The sequence below is a fragment of the Balaenoptera musculus genome, chromosome 3 (assembly GCF_009873245.2).
Source record: "Balaenoptera musculus isolate JJ_BM4_2016_0621 chromosome 3, mBalMus1.pri.v3, whole genome shotgun sequence".
Taxonomy (NCBI): domain Eukaryota; kingdom Metazoa; phylum Chordata; class Mammalia; order Artiodactyla; family Balaenopteridae; genus Balaenoptera; species Balaenoptera musculus.
The window spans coordinates 102187113-102206071 of NC_045787.1; the positions used below are offsets into that span (position 1 = coordinate 102187113).

The 18959-nt window shown below is 41.6% G+C and overlaps 1 protein-coding gene across 9 annotated transcripts in view; it reads right to left on the reverse strand.

Annotated features, from left to right (window-relative positions):
• ZNF608 (zinc finger protein 608) overlaps positions 1–18959 on the reverse strand; it is a 104437-nt gene that overhangs the window by 46398 nt on the left and 39080 nt on the right. For all 9 annotated transcript variants that reach the window (XR_005019443.1, XM_036848623.1, XM_036848618.1 and 6 more), the window contains one exon: positions 13134–13389. Coding sequence is in view for 8 of the 9 variants with exons in the window: in XM_036848623.1 (XP_036704518.1) it covers positions 13134–13389 (256 nt within the window). In the remaining variant the exon portion in view is untranslated. The remainder of the gene's footprint in view (positions 1–13133; positions 13390–18959) is intronic.

Below are 18959 nucleotides of genomic sequence, written 5' to 3' on the forward strand. Positions count from 1 at the left end.
GTACTCTAAACCCCAGCCCCCCATTTTCACACAGGAGGAAAGTGAGACAACAGCCCGGTTCTCTCGATACCTGGTCTAGTGCTATTTTCTAGGGTTCTGGTTTTCCCTGGTACCTTGTCAAGCTTCCCTACAAGTCCAAAGGCATTTCTGAACTACATCATATTATTTAGCTTATGTAAAATACATTAGCTTTCACAGTGAACAAGAGCGATTTTAGGAAAAGCTGAAGAAGAAACAAACACTCTCAAAGAACTTCATTAGTTCATTATATACAGGTACACTTTTATAACAAATGGGGACAGTGGGAAGTGGAAGTTACCATTGTTAGTTACAGGCACATAGTTTTCCTTTTCCCTTCAACTAGTCTCCCTTTGCTCTTAAGACCAATACCTTCTAGCATTCCCAAAGTTATAGCAATCACACCATTTTGTTTTAATCTGGTTTTTCTCGTGGTTTAGTCACACGTCTTTTCTCAGAAACCATTTGTCTAGTAGCCGACACAAACTGCAACACCAAGAACTCCTGAGGGTTCTGCAACGATACATTTTTAAAAATCTGCTAAATGGACAGGTATCAGAACCACTGCAGCCAAGAGGATAAAGGAGAATTTTTAATAAAAATATTACAGGTGTTTCTTGATTTATGCAATTGTGCCCTTCCAGAAAATCTTGATACACAGTATTTCGTATGAAGTATAAAAATGTTCCTTTTGTTTAGTTATCATGGGGGACTATAAAGGCACATAGCCTCTCAACATACTTTTTTAGGCAGGTACTGTCACTCTAAATACTTTTCACTATTCAAGTAACCAAAAAAAAAAAAAAGAAGAAGAAGTTCATGTGCAGTAGAAGAAAGGCTTTGGCTGCCTTCTTTGAAAACTGACCCTCTTTTGGGTTCTAATCAATCACATTATGCTTACCAACAGGCCTGGCACTCCTGCTATCCCTTGTCACTTTTCATTCATAATCACAATGAAGTAAACAGGGCAATGACACCAAACACTGAATCATAACAAGCTGAAGCTGCCAGAATTTGCAGAGTGAATGAACACCACAAATTTCGGCTCCCTGACAATTTCCTAATATTTCTTTTTTTTTTTTTTAAATATTTTTATTTATTTATTTATTTGGTTGCACCGGGTCTTAGTGGTGGCAGGCAGCCTCCTTAGTTGTGGCACGTGAACTCTTAGTTGCGGCATGCATGTGGGATCTAGTTCCCTGACCAGGGATCGAACCTGGGCCCCCTGCATTGGGAGCGCAGAGTCTTATCCACTGCGCCACCAGGGAAGTCCCCCTAATATTCCTTTTTAAACACCAGACTTCTCTTTCTACTTCCCAAAATATGCAAACGTTTACCCTGAGTAAATGCACCCAAGTGAAGGGTGGGCCACCCCTCTGGCAGAGATCTGCATCTCCCTTGGGTGAAATGTAGTGTAAAGCTTGACTCTACTGATCAGGGTGGGAGTCAAACGTGAAGCAAAAAGGGCTTATCAACGAGCCAGAACCCAGACCCCAGAGAACTCGGGTTAGCTGAATGACTCCTCAGAGGAGGAGCTCAGTACGGTCCAGCCCGTATCCTTCTGAAACCTTGAGGTGAGGGTATGTGGGCAAGACAAGATTCCTCCCCACGCCATCACTGAAGCTACTGGAACTCTGGCACTTGATTCTCCTTTAGACCCTGCCTTGATTTCCACCCCAGTCATAAATTTCCCCAGACTCCAGTTTCCTCGCTTTGAGAAAACGGGGATGGTGATGCTGACCACAGCCTCAAATACTTAAGGGTCACACTCAATACACGTCACGCTTCGTTGAAATTCCATACTTGGAAATGCGCTACTGCAAGAAAATGCAAGGTGGGCTGCTACGACCGATGATATTTACTTTTAGAAGGTATTTAATTCAAAAGCCAGATATGAAGTGAGATGTCCTAGAGGGAATACACTTCAGAGATTCTCTAGTAACCGGCTGAGGGTTTGAGGTTAACAGTCTCCTTCTGAATCACTGAAGATAAATGTGCAGTCAATATAATTTTAAGTAGCTCACTGCATTCTGCTTCTTTGAAAACGGACCCCCCGTTCCCCTAATCGGGTCATCTGTTCCACTACCCACTTAGCACTTCACATTTTTTCGAACTCCCTGTGAATGTATAATGCCTTTCAGTCACCGTACCAAGCAGAGGTCTTAAGGAAGAGACGACAACATGGCACTAGTGCTTTTGCAAAGCAGCCTGTCCCAGTTCCGGTCTATGGCCTCCCAACTTGTCTGCCCTTGACCATTCGAAGACTTCTGGAACTCAGAGCTCCTCTCACACGCTTGCTTACTGCAGCCGCCCCGGTTCCAGGTTCAGAGAGCGCCCAGCCAATGCCCTTGACCCCAATGATGGTTCTGCTGCTCTTCCAGCATCCACCCTCTACAGGTTTGTTTGAACTAGAAAGAATGCCGTATGTATATATTCGAGGTGCTGGTAAGAAGCAGCTCTCTGAGAGCACTGGCTGGAACTGGGTGGCTTTTCGTATTCTGAAGAGCTACTGGGTCTCCTCCTGAAGCTGCAGAACGTGGTGGAAAGCAGTCTTCGTTGGCTCCCTTTTTTTTTTTTTTAAATTAATTAATTAATTTATTTTTGGCTGTGCTGGGTCTTCGTTTCTGTGCGAGGGCTTTCTCTAGCTGCGGCGAGCGGGGGCCACTCTTCATCACGGTGCGCGGGCCTCTCACTGTCGCGGCCTCTCGTTGCGGAGCACAGGCTCCAGACGCGCAGGCTCAGTAGTTGTGGCTCACGGGCCCAGTTGCTCCGCGGCATGTGGGATCTTCCCAGACCAGGGCTCGAACCCGTGTCCCCTGCATGGGCAGGCAGACTCTCAACCACTGCGCCACCAGGGAAGCCCCCCCCACCCCGCTTTTTTTTTTTTAAATTTATTTATTTATTCGTTGGCTCTCTTTAAACAAGTCGGTCTCTGCTGATACTCAGGCGAAAAAAGACACATTCAATGTTCTCCGTAGTCAGCTCTTTCAACTTGACTTCCTTCAAAAATTGTCTGTCAACGTGGATACCAAGAAGACATAGACATGGCAACATACCAACGGTGCAGATGTACGTGTGAGCCCCTGAAGGGCTGGCGGGAACAGGCTGCCCACTGAGCCAGAAGAACATGTGGTACCGCCTCTGACGCATGGGAAGTGCTGGGCCATTTTTTTTTTTTTTTTCTTGTTAGGAAATATGGAGTCGAAAATGACATTTGGGGTATTTTTGTAAAAATATTTGGTGAATATTAAATTTTTTAAAAACATTTCCCTCTATAAGCCGAATTGAGTTCCCACATTTCAGTCAAAACCTCAAACTGACAAGCAAATGTTTATTTGCCTTTTAGCATATTTTTAAAATAATTGGTTATATTCATCCACACATACATCAACAAACACAGACTTAAAACTAGGCAAGGCTGATCATTTTAGGTAGAATCTAGAAATCCAGAAAGGGTACACAGCCACTTTATTTAGATTGTCTGGACCCCAGTTTCTCTAGAAGAATAACAGGGCTAATTATAGGAGTTTTCCACATAAATGAGATGCTAATTACATGGTGTTGGCAGAGCAATGTAAAGTTCCCGGGGCAAAACTGTTTAATTGTTCAGGCCTGCCAAATGTGTCATGTGCCATGTAAAGGAAACAGCCATACTTCTAACACCCGAGGACTGCAATCCTATGAAAGTGTCTCAAATATATATTTGAGTCAGAAGGCATCATTAGGAAATGAATATATATATGGGTGTGGTGAGTATATAATTGCTCGGTTTACTATTCAGTTAAAAGCAATTATCAAGTGAGCAGTAAGGGTCTTGCCTGCCTCATATCACTTTTTATCCACCCCCCCTCTTGGGTCTCCGGGCTGTTCCATCAGACTTCGCTGGTTACTCTGTAATTGTGCCCATGAGCCTAATTCCCCCAACTTTGCTGGGAACAGCTTTTTTGCAATTTATGCTATTCCTTCTCCCTACAGCTTAGTTTGCTTTTGCCTGGGAAATATTAGCCAAACTTGTCTGAAAACAGAAGGCCTGGGTACATATGGGAATGCTTTGGTAGGTATTACTTTTAAAAACTACCTGGATAGTTCTTCCTCCTGCTGTGTCTATACACAGAGGCTGCCAAGGGAAGAGGCTATGAGAGGAAATGGAATGCTGGGGGCAGGGCAGGGCTGGGGTGTGCCACAGAGAAATCCGAAAACTGCTGGCGTATGGCAAGTGACAAACTATATGTTATCAACAAATCATGTGGCGCAAAGGTTTTCCTATAAAGATCCTGTCCTTCGCCTGTCCTCATTCTGAAGAAGAAGAACCCAAAAGAAAGATGTTTGCAGAGACAGAAACACGAGTGACTTAGATTCCTCCCAGTTCAGAATGGATGCTTGACAGGCTAATTTTCTCCCCTGGGTGTTTGAATTCCTCAGATCTAAAAGTCTCTTTAACTTCTTTCACTGGGGGAAAAAAAAAGCTGTAAAATGTCATTCTAGACACAAGCAGGAGTGAAATCGGAAGCTCCCTCCATCCAGAGCAAAGTCCTCCACCAGGCAAAGCCCCGGCGGCACGCTCTCTTGGGAACATCACTTCACTTGCACACCTGCCTTCTCAGGCTGGACCATTTTGATATTTACTACAAGGGGAAAGTCCCATTCCCATTCTGTCTAGGACCGGACCCTGGATATGGGCACTGCAAGCTATGCATTTGACTTACAACCTCATGACTTTTGTCATCAAAATGTCACTGAGGCCACAGTTGGGAAAGGTAACCGAGGAGGGCACTCCACCCGGCAGTGTGAACCGGTTCAACCTTTTGGGAAAGTGGTTAAGTGGTTAATGTCTTCCAGTGCATTAAAAACGCCTGTGTCCTGTGTCCTCAGCAATTTTGCTTCTTGAAAACTGATGCTAGCATAATAATCGCAAGTCCATAAAACAATACAAAAGCTTCATGCACCAAGACGCAGTGCCGACAGCTATCTAAGGAGTTGAAGGCAATGTAAATAGCTGCCATGAGAGGAATTTAAATTTTTTGCGTCCGTTTTATGTAATATTTTATATCAATGTAATATGTGTCTTAGAAAGTATTTTAATAACATCAGAAATGCTTATCTTTTAATGTTAAGATTAAAAGAAGAGAAAGGAATATTCAAAAGTATACTACCGAATGATCTCCATTACATTTTTTTAAATAGATATTTAAAAAGTTAAGAGAGAAATCAACAAATTGAAGTACTTGCCTGAATAGTGAGATCATAGAAGATTTTTTTCTTCTTTTTTCTTTCTTTCCCCCAAATGTCTTAAAATGGCCATGTATTTCTTTTACAATCAAAAAATTAAAACCAGATTGAGGATGTAAATGATTGAAGGGAAGAAGCATGCCAAATATTTTGTTTCTCCTTTTTTGTGGAAATAAGTCTAATAACAGCAAGGTTGGAAGTTGAAATACAATAGAAACATTGTCAGATTTTATAATGGCTTTAAAAAAAATCAGTGACAAAGAAGATTTCTGGAACTCTATTTTCCAGATTGTGTAGGCCAAACTTAATTTAAAAGTAGCATATTCCTGAGTAGAAAGCAACACTATTCAAACTTAAACAGGTATCAAGACCATATCACTTTGTTTTGCGAATTTACTCAACATTCAACAAATATGTATGGCGTACTTACTCTGTGCCAGGCGCCGGGGATCCAACAGTGAACAAAACAGATGGGATTTGTGCACGAAGGAAGCTTACAGCATAGTGGGGCTGAAAGGGATGGTTTGTATACAGCAACCCAGCTGAAGCTGATTCAATGACTCCTGCCAAAATCAGACGCTAGACCTATAAAGAATTTCCTATCATTCCACACTTAAAAATAAAAACTCCAGCTATTACATCACTTTTTACTCCCTCTCTCCAAAGAGCACTTTGAGAGATATACAGGGTCTTTCGAGCAGTGAGAGAAATCCAGAACACTCAGGAGGAGGTGTGAAGAGCCAGGGCTCTTAGAAGTCCAACCACTACAGGTTCAAATTCCCTCACCAGGTGTGCTGCCTTGCACAGGTGAATCCCTTTCTAAGTCTCCTCTTTTAAAACATGGTAACACAACATTGTAAATCAACGCTACACCAATAAAATTTTTTTTTAAAAAATAAAATATAATGAGAGTGAGCTCACTTTGGATTTTGTCCTGAGGACTGAAGGAAATTACCTGGCAAGCACGCCCAGCACAGTGCCTGGCACAGAGTAAGTGCTCAACGAGCCTTTCTCTTATCCATAAAACACGCATATTTACACATAAAAACAACAAAGAATCAGGTAAGGACAAAGATGTAAAAGTCTACAAAATGGGGAACTGGGGTAAGTGGTAGTGACTGCTAATGAATACAGGGTTTCTTGGAGTGTAAAGAAAATGTTCTAGAATTAATTGTGGTGATGGTTACACAACTCTGAATACACTAAAAAGCCATCAAGTTTTACACTTTAAACGGATGGATTGTATGTTATGTAAATTATAGCTCGAGAAGCTGCTATAAAAAAATTGTATTTAAAAAAGTCAATGGAATATTTTAATTCATATTTTAATCCAGATGGGCCAACAGCTATTCTTTGCAACCCATGAGACTGTGTGAATTTTGTAATTAGAAAATAGTATCTTCAGTTCCGAGTCACTATAATATTAAGACTCAGATTTTTTTACCAACTCCTTTACAGGGAAAAGATAAACAAGCACACAGGACAATACCACACACCCACAAATCTTGTAAGACAACTTCTTAAATCTTTTACTATATATACCTTAGTCCTAAGAAAAGTTTAGTTTAAAATGTTTTACATTCTGTATTCACATACAGGACTATATTTAGCTACAATATCAACCAACCAAAAGGGGAAACAAAATGCCTTTAATACAGTGAGTTTGAAACTTACCACTTCATTACTTAACACCTAATGTCACCACCAAAATACATATACAAATAACACAAAAGAACAAATGTTTGATCCAAAAACATTAAGCTGAATCCTACCTGATAGCAGGTTATCTTTCACAATAACAAGAGGTGAAGTGACTGTCTGTGTTATGGCTTTTCAGCAACGCACAATCACTCATCATATCCAGATTTTGGCCACATTACCTCATCAGAAAAGCATAAAACAGGTCCAAGAAAGCATAAAGCAAAACTCAGGAAAATGGCCCAGACAATACTTCCCTCCTCCCTTCCTTACGCTCTCCTTCAGTCAACACATCTTTATTGAGTGTCTACTATGTGAAGACCTCGCCTCCATTTTTACCTTCTGTATTTTTCTATGAAGCTAGTAACATTAGTTTCAGTACTCTTTAAAAAAAATTGTGATATGAGCTTTGTAGTTGTTTATAGTATACATCATCAAACCAATTTTAGTTTGTTAAAAAAATTTTCACCATTGTACACAGAATAATCAGAGGTAATTAAGCTGGCATATGGTTCAGCAAACATATGGATCTGATTTTCTATTTGGGTTGCCTTTTGCAGGTGAAAATGAGTAACACTTGCACACTGTGGAAGGGGCATCCTTTGAGCTGCTCTACCACCAATGGTGATGAATTTCAAGAAACAATCCATACTTTTATCAGCGACCACCACTGCAAGATGGCCCGGGAAGGTGACGGGGGAGCAAGCGCGCCCAGCACGATACACAGAGCGGAAGTAACTAGTAGTTCTTTCAGCCCCTCAAAACCTCTGTGGAGTTTATGCTGAGGATCAAGGCTGGACCCTTTTTCTCATTAGCACAGTGATTAAACAACTATGCTCACCTGCCAAACTCACATCCTAGGGGCTGGTTTATGTCCATTGAGCACAGTACTGATACGGAGCCTACCCATCAGCCATCTTAAAGTTCCCCATCACTGCACGGTTGTAATCATCACTGGTACGGCAGGTAGTGAAATGCAGAAGTGAAAGTGGGCATCTTATTCCCCTTGTGAGTCAAAGCTGAACTTATAAGATCACTGGGAACTATCTCAACAAACAGTAGTGTTTCAATCATGAAAGTACTGCACCAACTCCATGCTCAGTCACTAAAAATACAAAGTAAGCTTGGATTCATACTTAATCTCTTGAATCAAGATTTAAAAAGAATGTTCTCTTTTCAAAAAGATTGGTAAGTAAGTACTGCAGAATAGGAATAACAATACCAAAAATTAGATCGGTCGTCAATTATGTAGGATCATTTGCTTTTTAATGAATTAGCTTGAAACCCCTTCTACTGCACAGTTAAACACTATCCTCTGTATGACTTTGGAGACGCAGAAAAAGCAGAAGAATTTAAGAACATCTCTGATGGTTTAAAAGAGAATCATTTACTTCTCTAATCCAAACATGAATTCTCAAGATCACTTTTCTTTCCTCAGAAAACACACAGAACATCAGGTGAAGGACCTGACATAAACAAGCATTCTTCCTCTCACACTAGGTGTTTTCTCGTAAGTCATCATTTGTACTCCCATCAACCCCTCTGAAAACTCTCAATGTTTTCTGAATACAATCTTTTATTTGCTACTTTTATCAACTTTCCTTAATACTCTGGGTTTCTGAACTATTTCAAAAATAACTCAGCAGACCACACAGAGATGAAGTCACAGTGTCTGGCTCACTGGAGAAACAAACTAAGGTCCACCCCACCGTACTAATAAATTAGGACGAGTGGTACACCAGTCAGTTGTGCATTAAGCCCCTCAAAACCTATGTGGAGTTCATGTTCAGGATCAAAGCTGGACCCTCTTTCTCATTAGCACAGTCATTAAACAGCTATGCTCACCTGTCACACCACAGCAGCTTGACAGACATTATCTACCCTGTAAGGTAAACATGGCAGGTGTCTCTGTCCATGTCATACCTGAGAAAATGAGACAATAATACATGTGACTTCCTTAAAGGGAAAAAGTTGAGCAGCTTGCAAAGGGCCAGGACATCCCCTCTTTCCCCTGAGACAATGGTTCTCATCCTTGTTTGCACATTAGAAGCCCCTGGGGACATACGAAAAAACACCAATGGCAGGTCACCAAACCAGACCAAGTTGCCAGCCCAGACCACAGAGATACCTGGGAATGGTGCCTGGGCATCAGCATGGTTTAAAAGCCCTCCAGGTGATTCACAGGCACAAAGTTGAGAACCACTTATCTCTAACCTACAGATGTTTAAAAGGACATCACTATCACTGGCAAATACCGATTTTCTTTCTCTCACTTCCTTTTCTTCAGTGGCTTTGCCTAAGGACAGAATGGCAGAGCTGTGGTAAACAACAATCATAACAATGAATAATGGACCCAACCAAAACAAGTATGTTCTCGGGGAGGGCAAAAAAAAAAAAGAACAGTAAGAAACAGGATTCAGTAAGAATCAAAAGGAAAACACATTCTCGAAAGCTAAAAAGCCAAGTTCAACACATAGGTATTTACATACATTGCCGTATACACCATGTTTTCTTTCTGTTTTTCCCTTCCCAAAAGAGCAAATTTTCAAACAAATAACTATACACTGGCATGTGTGTCCCAAATGTCAGGAATGAAATGCTAAGGAAATTCCTTCTAACATCTGCGAGTAATTTTGTACAATACGTCATTGCTCCTATGCATTCACCTTAAAGAAGAAAGATCAGAGTAGAATAACTATACACCCAAATGCAGTAATAGTTTTTCTCTACTATTAAGCATGATCTGAAACCCACTAATTATTTCCAGAGGGAACTTCTCTCCTAACACGTTATTCCCAAGTATAGTTTGGTTCTTAGGCAACCAGGACTTCATGGACTTGCGGCAGTAACACAAGCAGGAAAGTCTGTGATTAAAAGAACACTCCTCAAATGAGGAATTCCAAGCCTAAGAAACAATTAGGTACCTAGTGGGGATTTCATATTCCAGTTCTGCTCTTCCTACCACCTTCCAACGAAATCACAAGTACACTCAATATTCCCCCAAAGACTGCAGGTAGGAGCTTTTAAGACTTCTAGGATCTTAACACACACACACACACAAACTTCACATAGGCGTGAATGCACATAAATTGGGTCTGTGAAAAACACTACCAGTTACACAATATCTTCAAAATGAAAATACCAAGGAAGAGATTTTATTCAACTCAATCTATAGGACGTTAGTCAAAGGCAACTGACAGTTTTACAAACGCTCTTTGTTAGGGAAAACTTATACTAGAAACAGCCACAGCTTACTTTCCCTTCGCTTCCCCCCAAATCCATCTTTTTTTTAGCTCTGCCAAATAAGTGGCTCCAAATGTGTTTGTTCTGTTTCTCTCTTTGTTTTTCCCGAAAGGGAAAAATTAATGGTCAAGTGGGTTTAATTTTTAAATCGGTACAAGAGCTCTAAACACACTGTACCGAAAAAAAAAAATGCAAACGGAATGCTCTTGAAAATGGTTACACATTAAACACACATATAATGACCCAGGCCTCTACTAAGGCGAGTTCTTAAATTCTATGGAGGTCAGAAGTTTAGTTTATTCAGCAAGAATAACTCTATTAACAGCCCCATCTCCTTCTTGTCACCACAGTAAATATCCACACACTCCAAATCCTAGAAAATGTGAGGCAATTCAAAGGAGGCTGGAGCTGCTGAGGGCTCCACCGCTGTGCCTAAACAGCTTCTAAAGCAACTGGTCTGCCCTGTGAATGAAGGGAAGCCACCCACAGGGAAGCATGGATCACAGTGGATCAGAGCAATTACATCAGACTTAGGAGACGGATTTTCAGAGAACAGGAAGAAAACGGGGAGGGCTTATGTACATCACTCCTAAATAATAATGATGATGAAAGCTCTTTAAGCACACGCCCAGAGTATCAGAATTCCTGATCAACTCACGTACTGCTACAGTTTCTTAAACACAGATTTCCCCCCCCCCTAAATAATCCCATCTATTATTAGAGGCCAAGGTTAAAAGGCAAAACCCAGCAGGCTCCTAAGCACAGTGAAAAATAACCCAAGCCTTATAGCTGTTCCAGAACGACAAACTTTCTGGATTTTTAATTTTCAATTTAATTTTACAACATCTACCATGCAGGAAGGTCACACTGCGGGAAGCTGTCCTATCACATGCTGGAATAAATAAAATCATGACAAGCCTTATACAGATGGGCACCAAGTCATGTCTAGGAAAGGGGAGACAGTGCTTCACCCTAAGGAGTCAATTATCCAAGTTACAAGAAAATCTGATTTTCGAGTTGATGGGAATTAACCCTTACTCTCTCCAAATCTTTTTGTTCCTGAAAGTCAGCACCTCCACTAATTAGCCTTATTAATGTCTTGTGCCTTTTCTATACTTTTCTCTCCAAGATGCCAGTCTCAAGCTCTTATCCACCACTTCTGCTCTAGGGAAAATCTAAGGGAAGATGCACTGTGCACAACCCACGGGCAATGAGGGAGAAGCCGTCTCCCCGCATGGACCCCTTGCACTGAACAGGGTCTAAACAGGCAAGCAAGACGGGAGAGGTTTAATTCCCGCTCCTCTGACATCAATTCCTCCCAATGTGGTTGCGTAGTTCTGTTTTAAATGGCTTTCTAGTTAAAAGTACAAAGAGGGAGGAGCCCCAAAACCCCCAAATTTCTAAAACCAAGAGTAAATTTTAACTGTTGCTCAGTTCCATTTGAGCAAATAAGAGAGCTCCCCGTATCTACTGCTTTCATTCCCTTTCTCTGGTCGCTTCTTACATAATTCAATCTTGCTTTTTCCTTACTGATGCTATCCACAAAAATTTTTAATCTACTTATCAAATCCATCCTACAAGAGTATATTCAATGTAATATGTAGAATTCAAATATTTTCCCCTTAAGTTTTTTTTTCCTATCTTGAAACAGCTTGGGCTGTTTTCTGCCTTCTGACCGTTATGCTCACACCTGTCACCTGATTTTCAGTCTTCATTTTTATTCTCATTCCCTAGTTTGTCACTGTTCTTAACTATTTTCTCCCAACTATTTCTTTCCCAACAATTACCCCCAATGTATTCTCCTTTCCCATCAACTCAGCCTCTTTAGCATATATTTTACTTCCTCTCCTTTGAGTTTCATCCCTCAATTTTTCCCCTTGATATAGAGGAACCTAAACAATGATTTTGTGTCTCAGATTCTTCTTGTTACCCTTATCCTTGCTCTGAACTCCTCTCCCGAAAGACCATGATATTGACAACAGTCATCTCCTCATCCTTGACCAATCCAGCTCAGAGGAAAAAATGTTTCCCCTGTGTTTTTCATTTTCCTTTGGTCCCCTGGTGTACCCTGGGGCATGCTTCTTTCTTATGTGCTCTCCTCTACTCACTCCCCCGTGAGAGAGCAATGCAGCTCTCTCCTTGATATTCAGTTTGTAATTATCTGTTGGCCTCTGCCAAGGACACTGGCCATCTGAAACACGCTCTATTTGATGATCATATGAGATGTGAGATGTGGCCAACCATGGTCTGGATCCACTGTCAGTACGACATACACCTGATGTGTATTTCCAATAGCAATGAGACATTCACCCTGATCCATTTCTCTTGAACCTTGGGTTCTCTTGTGACTAATGAATAGCACTTGCCAGAGGGCTTGCTGGGTTAAGGGGCCGGGAAGGTGCTATGTTTCCAGCCACAGAAAAGAACTGACTGGCTCAAATGGGGCTTAAGCCTTTGACCTTGGCTTCATTAGCTCTCAGTACCAACCAGCCACAGTCACATGACAGCAATGGCCCTTGCTAAATGCAGGAACCCTGTGTCGATTCAGAAGGGAAATATAAGCCTCAACAACACCACGACACCCACACGGAGACAGATCTGTTAGCAAACCGAGAAGGAAATGAACTTGAGATCTATGTCCCATTCTGATTTCCACGACACCTCCTAGCAGAAAGGGTAACCTTCACCCTGCTTCTCACAGTCCTGCCAAGTTAGCGCTTAAAGCGGAAAACCACTTTGAGGGACACCAGATTGATCGTGAATGTAAAAGCAGCCATGAACAAAAAGAGAAACATAGCTCTTAGTTCAACAAAAATCGAGAGAGCATAGAAACCACTTTTCTGTCCTCTCTGAACACCACACAGCAAATTCCCCTTGCAGGTGGACACACATACATCATGAGGAAGAGGGCATGGGAAAAATAGATAAAAATAAATTGTATTTACCTTCTTCTGTTTCATGCCACACGATCCCTTCCAAATTCACACTGGTCCCGGGTTCACAGGGCCCAAGACACTCTGGCTCTGTCACTACTCCGACTTCACACGTATTGACACCCACGGAACGAGTCCGAACCAAAAGCTGTTCAACCGGTGCTGCAATATTGGATGAAGATGGGGAAAAGTAGGAGGGCAGAATCTGAGGCGTGAGACTGCTGGAAATCGGCGGCGGTGGTGCTGGCACTGTAAACAGGGGGTCAACCTGAAAGACAGACAAGCTTACTGCAGTGGTGCTGCACGCTGGGCGCTCTTTTCAATGCAATCTGTTTACATCACTTCCAGAACACATCACCATTCCAAATTCCATTTGCAATTATAATACGCTTTGAGTGTTTTAATGGTGCCAAAATACAAAGCAGAATAGAAATAAGCATTTTCGTTTTTCATGACACGCAAGGTAAACATTGGAGCTCTAGCCTCCTGTGCTATAGACAGGCCTTCAAGGTCCTTCTAAATTCACCAATTAACAACCTTTAGCCTCCAGAGACGTGAATGAAATATGCTTTGCCAAATGAAGACTATTTCCCACTTGTCGTGAAATCGTATTTTCAACACTACAGTATTTTCCAAAGGAGAAACTCTAATAAATACCCATATAGGCATCACCGGCCATTCAAGTACAGGAGATGGACTAAAATTGTTTTCAAAGTATTTTATAAACCATAATGAATTAAATCACTACTAAAATAGATTAACTACTCTGCCAAATATATAAAATACATAAATTTGATTACACACACTGAAACACAGAAACTGGATATTATTAGCATGTATTAAGCATCAACTTTTAACTAAGTGTTCTACTGCAAAGTTTGGCAGAATTCATATAAATGGAGAAATAAATACGTGTGCTCAACAGAATCTGAGTTTCTCCAATGCACAAATCCTTTAGTGGTTCAACAAAGATTCCTGATGAGTTGGACCAAGACTCAGCAGCCCTCCCTATGTGCGAAAAGAGAAATGACAGCCAAAACGAGATCTTGTGGTACAATAGCTCCTTTGCACCCCGATCCTGAGGAGAGCAAGCAAAGGAGTCCTTGACCACAAAAAGTTTAGGAGTCAGGCCATAATGAAACCAAAGACTATGCCTGTACTAAGCAGGTAGACGGTCAACAGACTCATTCATTCCTTCCGCCCATTTTAACCATTGTTGTGACTGCTACGGAATAGCTTTGGCCCTGCTGACAGGTTATCAAATGTGAAAGAGCCAAACACACAGCACGTCTGCACCAGGATTCCAGATCACCTATGTCCTCAGGCTGCACAGAGATACCACCTACACACAAGAGATGATACCGTATGTATTTTATCAGTTGGGCTAACAAATTAGATATGTAAAAAGGACACAGAGAAGGTTGTTCTGGTAAAATGCCATCTTAGTCTGTTTATATATTCTCAGTGAACGTTTGTAAGAAATCAACGTTTGGCTACAGACATAATATTATAGAGTCTTTGTTCGTCAAAAAAAAAAAAAAAAAACCACACACACAAAAAGAGTGTATTTCAAGAGAAGTCATATGAGGAAGTGTGCTCCTAGATAAACAGCTGAAGCAGTCATCTGTGTGGGCTTCTTGTTCATATGACTGTGGAACTATTTCTACAGTTTGCATTTCACTAAAACGATACAGCGACGTTCACATGCCTGAGTGATCCAAGATGCAATAGAACAGCCCTTCATCCAACTGCACGCTAAAGAAACTTAATTTCCTGCTCTCGAAGCTGCCATAAAACTCCTTTTGCTCCATGCTTTTTTATTGTTCTTCCTTCTTGATCACAGAGCCCAAGAAAGGAAAGCATTTAACAGCCCCAAACCCCAGATCTGGTGATTTATGCTTTCGTGTAAATGCAGCTTAACATGGATCAAAGTTCACACTGATAGTTCCTATTTTAAAACTGAGCTGACAAATGAAGAAAGGGGTTCTGAGGAAGAAAATTTAAGGAGGGCAGGGGGAGCCAATGCAACCCTGTAGTCTTTATTACAACTAAAAGATTGCGTGAGATTGAAATCACTTTCTAGAATTTAAAAGAGAAAAAAAAAAAAAAGACCAAGGAAAATTATAAACCAGCTATACTGCACATTTTTTTGGCGCGTGATTCCCAACAACCTCTTAATTTGTATAGTTAGTTGTAAACTGTAATTTGGTGCTACACATGTAAACTGAAAAGACAAAATGGAGCAATATTCTCAAAATATCCTTTGTATCCTTGATTGACAGCGTACGTTAATTCCAAGAGAACAAATATAGCTTCAGTTAGATAAACAAGAAAATGGAATAAAATAAAAGAGGGAAGGAGTCTCAGAGAGTACCAACTCTCTAATTTTGAATTTCAGGACACCCTGGGGCAACATGTACAACAGGAGTTATAGGTACAGGGTGTGCTGACACCAGGACTCTGGTTCCACCTCCCACATTAATTAAGCCTGTGACTTGGGAGAGTCATTTAACCTCACCAAGGCCCATGTTCCTCAACTGGAAAATGTATTCTTTGGCCTTCTAATAGTGATGACGAATCCTCTCACAACAGAATTTCTAGACCAAATCCCTATTTCAGTATAACTCTGCTTAGGAATATATTTGTATAGAGATACACACACACTCACATACTTATTTGGGATATTTATGTAATTTCAAAGATGAAGCTTCTAAAGAATCTAGAAGCTTGATGGGAGAGGCCATGGTATCCTGGGCCTACCAGCAAGTTAACTGTGCTTATTTCCATTAACACAATTCAAATGCAATGAAAACAGTTCAGTTGATGACATTTAAAGAAGGGACCTTGGAGCCCTGTGCATGCTTGTTTTAAAATGAGAAAACTAAGATTCAGAGAAGTTTGACTATAAATATGAACTTAACCATAAACAGCCCCCCAATGTGATAATAGTCTAAAACTCTTAAACTTGATAGGAAAACTCAATAGGTAATACAGTTTTAAAGGTTCAACTCTTTGACTTGCACAAGTGAATTTCTCTTAGTTTTTCCACTGTACTCACTTCCTCCATGTAGCTCAAAACTCCCTTTCCCACAGGTACCGATCATCCTTATCAGTGAGAGTAGAAAAGGGAACTTTTCTCCCCTGAGATTTCAGGATTTGGAGTGGAGAACAAAGACCTCCCATGTGGTCTACTGGGGGTCCCTCTTCCCCAGAGCTCACCAACTGGAAAAGGGGTGAGGAATGATAGCTACTCCCAGAGGCAGGTTTTATTTGGCAGGTATGCTACTTTTAAAAACCTTTCCATTTGTTGACCAACACAAAAAATTAGGGAAAAGTCTGAATTTCCACTATCTCGTAACATCATAATTGGCTCACGTGCTATGCTGGGCCCACCTTCCTCGTGGCATCAACTGACAGGGCTGAGCTCCCCTCAGCCTGCAGTGACCTACCCAGGCACAAGCAGTGAGTTGGCGTTTCCAGCTTTTCCGAGACAACCACAAAATGTTGGCGGTAGAAGGTCATCTAACCCAACTTACTCATTGTAGACAAAACCGAGGCCCATATCTGTTCGTGTGCAAGGGCAATTAAGCATCTCTAGGGGCAGCCCAGGTGAGCATAAAAAAAGCAGCATTCTCCAAGCAGGACCTTCACAGAACGGGTTCAACATACACTAACACTAGAGACAAAAGAGGGGTGAAAGGGAAATAATTCAGAGTGTGGCCATTTCTTTCTACCAGCTAACACCCCCAGTGGGAGAAGTTCCCCTCAAAAAGGTTTTGGTTCTCTTGTGTATCTCATGGTGGCTAAATACACAGTCACGTGACACCATATGTAGCGCAGGATTTTGAAAGATCTTCAACAGTTACTGTTGCCTTATACAAAAGGTCAACTCCACTGCACCCTGATTTCTCAGTCACTCACTGATCATACACTGAAACGTAATTTCTTCACCCAATGAGGCTCCTTAAGACAGAGAGTAGCAACAGTTCCCATGAGGGAGTCTGGGGAGGAAGCAACATACACTTGGACTTGGGTAGTGATAAACCTCGGGTTGTGCTGGATTCAAATCCTGACCCTGGTGGTACTTGCTTGCGTGGGACCCTGAGCCAATGACCTGGCTACTCTAAGGCTCAGTGTCTGGACCTAAGAAATGGGAATAAGAATAACAATAACCTGCACAGGGTCGCGGTCAAGACGCAGTGAGATAATTCATGCCCAGTGAAAGCTCTGCATGGTGCTTAACTCAGTAAACAATGACTTTGAAAAAGAAAAAAGAAAGTCCCTGGTCTGATATTACAGTTCTCTAACCCTGCATCCACTCTTACAAAGCTCCTTTTTATATCCTACTATGTCTAACATAAATCTATAATCCTCTCCAAATGCATGGCTAAGTGTGGTTAAAGTGTGTTAAAAGTATAAGAAAAAGGGCTTAACCCTGAGAAGCTCAGCCTGAGGAAATACTGCTCCTTTCATACACTGGCAACTGGCAGCCGTCCACCAGCTTAATCCAACCCCCCTCTATAGCAGGCCCTGATGAGTCCTACACTTCTAGAAAATCTCCTTCTACTCGTCTCTAGCTGTACCTCTTTTTTTGTGCGCTGCTCCCCCCAAAGTCTCCTTTTATTCACCTCAACTCGATCACATGTCCACCCAATAAATAATTACTAACACACCTGCTGTGTGCCAGGCGCCGCTAGCAAAACAAGAGTGGGCAAGACTGTAGCAGTAATCAACATACAAATCCAGCAAAAGTACAAGTGTCGCTGTAGAACCTCATCCAAGGGGCTGTCCATGGTGGCCTGAGCGCAAAAAACAGCATGTAGAAGACAGTGCGGGGCAGGGATCGGTCTCTGGAGTTGGAATCCATCTCAACCTTTAAGAACCCTTGGCAAGTTGCTTGATCTGTCTGGGACTCAGTGGCTTCATCTGTAAAATGTAAATAACACTTGGCTGCTAAGGTGACTACTACCTGAGATCATTCAAACAACATTAGCCCAGGGCCCAGTACGGAATAGCCCTCAATAAATAAAAGCTATTGCCACTGTCAATATGATTATTATTATTACAAATATACTTGAGACCTGAACTGAAAAGAAAACAATAGGTGGTTCGGCCCTTTAAAGCCAAATGCTAGGATTTGCTACGTTCAAAGGCAACTCAAGAGAGGCAGTTATAAGTACCTTTCTGGAGGGAAGTACCCGAAAATAGTAATCATCAGATATTCCATTTAAACATTGGTGGGGAATTATTAGTCAAATAATACCAATAAATGGAATAAAAGAGCAGAAGAGAGAACTGGCCGGTTTTAGCGATGGTTCCTTTGTCAAAGCTCTTTTCTGTTATCTTGACGGGACACTGATGTAACCTGCTAGGAAAGAAAAGGAGGAAAAGAGGAAAAAGAGGAAAGCAGGAAAGCAGCCATCTCCAGTGGGGAAAAAAAAAAAAAAAAAAGAAAGACCCGTAAGTCTAACAGCTGGTGGTGGCAGCCTGTCAAACTGAGGAAAGTTAATGTCAAGAACAGACGCGCGGCAGTCTCTCACTGTTATTTTTGCATGATTATTCCCAGGTGTTGGTGCACGCTGAGCAGTAGCCTGGCTATTTATCACTCGAGAGAGCCTAAGAGTATGGGAGTAGGGGAGCAGAGAAGAGAGGGGGAGGCGGGGAAGAAGAGGTTATTTACACAGATAGCGGCACTTAGGGTGTGCAATCAGAGGGCTGGGGGAAAAAAATCTGCAGAGAGATTCTGGCAATATTTTCTGTTCACCTTATTTCAAGAGCTTCCTGAGTGCCGATGAGCAAGGAAGGCTGCAAAGCTGGAGCGTGAGTGGCAGCAGCTTT